Genomic DNA, 3673 nt, shown 5'->3' with positions numbered 1-3673 from the left:
GTGGCGGCCGGCGATGGGGGCGATGCGGCGGCGGCGGCGGCGGTGAGCGGGCGGCGGGCGCGGGGGGCATGGTGGGTTATCTCGCAAACTCACCTGGAACTGGCTTTGGAAAGTAGGAAAGACAGACCAACTGCAACCTGGAACTGGCTTTGGGAAGTAGGAAGGGGATCAAAGTTATTAGAAGGCATAGCAATTCATCACCGACCAAGCAAGGGACAGCAGCACACAGGTGTTTCAGAGTAAACTCAGACAAAGGAGAGATCCTTTTTAATTTTTATAGTGTTCCTCTCATAAGGCCAATATGCCATGACAGATACTGCAAGATGCAAAATGCGACATCCAAGACCATGCACAAGTTTGATTCGAGGTATACACGACACATTAGCCTAGTGAAGTACAACTAGAACACTGTGACACGACTCCTCAGGACGCATGCAGTATGAGGACACTTGACACACCAAACTGAAGCCTCACCATGAGCAGCCATCGGAAGGAACACACCAGTCGGAAGGGAACTTGGAAGACGTAGTTCAGTCGACCTCCTCCATCTTGCTCTCCTCGGCGGCTCCCTCGTCAAGCGCAGGCATGTCGGCGTCGTCCTCCGGGGCGGCTTCCTCGTCGATGTTGAGCCCGAGCTTGAGCATCCTGTGGATCCTGGCGGCGAACGTGTTGGGGTCGTCAAGGCTGAACCCCGAGGTGAGCAGCGCCGTCTCGAAGAGCAGCATGACGAGGTCCTTGACGGACTTGTCGTTCCTGTCCGCCTCGGCGCGCTTCCTGAGCTCCTCCATGATGCCGTTGTCCGGGTTGATCTCCATGGTCTTCTTGGACGCCATGTACGCGCTCATGCTGCTGTCGCGCAGCGCCTGCGCCTTCATGATCCGCTCCATGTTCGCCGTCCACCCGTACTCGCCGGTGACGAGGCAGCACGGTGAGTCGACGATGCGGTCGGAGACGACGACCTTCTCGACGCGGTCGCCGAGGATCTCCTTGATCACCTTGCACAGGTCCTCGAACTGCTTCTTGCGCTCCTCGCGGCGCTTCTTGGCCTCCTCGTCGTCTTCGTCGAGCTTGAGGCCCTCCTTGGTGGCCGACACCAGCTTCTTGCCGTCGTACTCCTTGAGCTGGCCGACGGCGTACTCGTCGATGGCGTCCACCATGAAGAGCACCTCGTAGCCCTTCCTCTTGAGGCGCTCGAGGAACGGCGAGTTCTCGACGGCCTTCCTGCTCTCGCCGGTGATGTAGTAGATGTCCTTCTGCCCTTCCTTCATGCGCGTGACGTAGTCCTTGAGTGACGTCATCTCGTCGCCGCTCTTGGTGGAGTGGTAGCGGAGGAGGTCGGCGAGCTTGGCGCGGTTCTGCGAGTCCTCGTGGATGCCCAGCTTGATGTTCTTGGAGAAGGCGTCGTAGAACTTGGCGTAGTCGTCCTTGTTCTCGGCGATCTCGAAGAACATCTCGATGCATTTCTTAACTAGATTCTTGCGGATGACCTTGAGGATCTTGTTCTGCTGCAGCGTCTCGCGGGAGATGTTGAGGGGGAGGTCGTCGGAGTCGACGACGCCCTTGACGAAGGAGAGCCACTCCGGAATGAGCTCCTCGCAATTGTCCATGATGAAGACGCGGCGCACGTAGAGCTTGATGTTGTTGAGCTTCTTGCGGGTGTCGAAGAGGTCGAAGGGCGCGCGGCGGGGCACGAAGAGGATGGCCTTGAACTCCAGCTGGCCCTCCACGGAGAAGTGCTTCACGGCGAGGTGGTCCTCCCAGTCGTTGGTCAGCGACTTGTAGAAGGAGGCGTACTCCTCGCGCGTGATCTCCTCGGGCTTGCGAAGCCAGATGGGCTTCTGCTTGTTGATCTGGACCCACTCGTGGCTCACCTCCTTTACCTTCTTCTTCTTCTTCTCTTTGTTCTTGTCGCCGTCGTCGTCGAGCTCCTCGACGTCGCCCTCCTTCTTGTCATCCTCATCTTCATCGTCGCTGATCTCCTTCTCGGTTGTCTTCTCAGTCCACAGGTAGATGGGGTAGCTGATGAACTCCGAGTGCTTCTTGACGAGGTCCTTGAGGCGGCGCTCCTCGAGGTACTCGAGCTGGTCGTCCTTGAGGAAGAGCGTGATCTTGGTGCCCCGGCCGAGGCGCTCGCCGGCGGTGTCGAGCGTGACGGTGAACGACCCGCCCGCCTGGGACTCCCAGACGTACTGCTCGTCGTCGTTGTGCTTGGTGGTGACGACGACCTTGTCGGCGACGAGGTAGGCGGAGTAGAACCCCACGCCGAACTGGCCGATCATGGAGACGTCGGTGGCCCCGGCCGCCAGCGCCTCCATGAACTCCTTGGTCCCCGAGCGCGCGATGGTGCCGAGGTTGTTGACGAGGTCGGACTTGGTCATGCCCACGCCAGAGTCGATGATGGACAGCGTCTTGGAGGCCTTGTCGGGGACCAGGCGGATGAAGAGCTCCGGCTGCGCGTCCAGCTTGCTCTTGTCCGTCAGGCTCTCGAACCGGATCTTGTCAAGCGCCTGCAGTCACCAGGGCATTGTCAGCATAGATACGTGAATGAAACAGAGGAGCAGGAAACAAAGCAATTCAGGAAACAGAGGAGAAAGCAGAGGAGGAAACAGAGCAATGGGACAAGAACAGAGGAGGGAATCAGGAGCGTACATCCGATGCGTTGGAGATGAGCTCCCGCAGGAAGATCTCCTTGTTGGAGTAGAAGGTGTTGATAATGAGGGAGAGCAGCTGGTTGATCTCGGCCTGGAACGCGAAGGTCTCCGTCTCCGGGCCCCCGGCCATGTGCACGTCCGCGGACGCCATTACCGATCGCTCCGCTCTCCGGTGTGCTCGGGTCGGTTGAGACTTCGAAAATCGAAGGTGTCAGTCGCCGAAATCGAGGTTGTGATGGATGGATTGCCGGTGGGATGGACGAATGCTTGCCCTCTTGTCACGATGGACAGGTGGGACGAACAAGTAGGCTGCTTTATAGGGTGGATTGGGTCGGTGCAGAGGGGGAGAGATGGGGAGGGTTCGCCGGTGTTCCAGGGCCTTCGCAATCGTTCGTGCGCTCCCACCCCACGGCGCGCGGCTTGCTGGGTTTCGTGAGCGCAGGCGTGCCCTCGCGGGGATTCCAGAGCCTTCTTCCCCGCTCGCGGTTGAGCTGGGGCGGTTGCAGCCTTGCAGGTGTCCGGAAGCTTCTGCGGCTATCTGGGCGAGATGGGAAGCAACAACGGCAGCGTTGGGGAACAAATTATTTTGGGCCAGAACCGACACGGAGATAAAGGTGCCAGTTCGCTAGATCGGGCCGAAAACCTGTTCTGGGCTACATAGCAGGCCTATTCCGTTCGGTCCAAAATAGCACCTGACAGGTGGCGCCAAAAGATTATTCACATCCCGGATATGCCCCACGTTTCTATCTATTTCAAAATTGCAAACAATAGAATCTCAGAATAAATATGAGGTTAGAACTCTCGAGATTTCAAAACTAAGCAACCCGAGCACGAAACATGGACAATTGCTTCACAAATTTCAACCACAGGACCATGAATTCAAAAGTTCATATAATTAAGAATCACTTTTACTGAGCCTTTGCTTTCTCTTTTAATGAAACATCATCGTACATCTTTTTTTACACATGAAACTATAGAGGAGTTCCACACAGCACCCTTTTTCATTAAAAAGGGGTGGTTTT

The 3673-nt window shown here is 56.9% G+C and overlaps 1 protein-coding gene across 1 annotated transcript; it reads right to left on the bottom strand.

Annotated features, from left to right (window-relative positions):
- Positions 1-232: 232 nt before the first annotated feature.
- Positions 233-3108, bottom strand: LOC101782212 (heat shock protein 82). The gene is made up of 2 exons (XM_004974938.3): positions 2650-3108; positions 233-2507 (listed from the first exon to the last, which is right to left on the bottom strand). The coding sequence occupies exons 1-2, from the start codon at positions 2800-2802 to the stop codon at positions 531-533; spliced, it is 2130 nt and encodes a 709-aa protein (XP_004974995.1). The 5' UTR covers positions 2803-3108; the 3' UTR covers positions 233-530.
- Between the last annotated feature and the right edge of the window lie 565 nt (positions 3109-3673).

This window comes from Setaria italica, chromosome VII (assembly GCF_000263155.2).
Source record: "Setaria italica strain Yugu1 chromosome VII, Setaria_italica_v2.0, whole genome shotgun sequence".
NCBI classification, from domain to species: domain Eukaryota; kingdom Viridiplantae; phylum Streptophyta; class Magnoliopsida; order Poales; family Poaceae; genus Setaria; species Setaria italica.
This window is presented reverse-complemented; position numbering and strand designations above follow the sequence as displayed.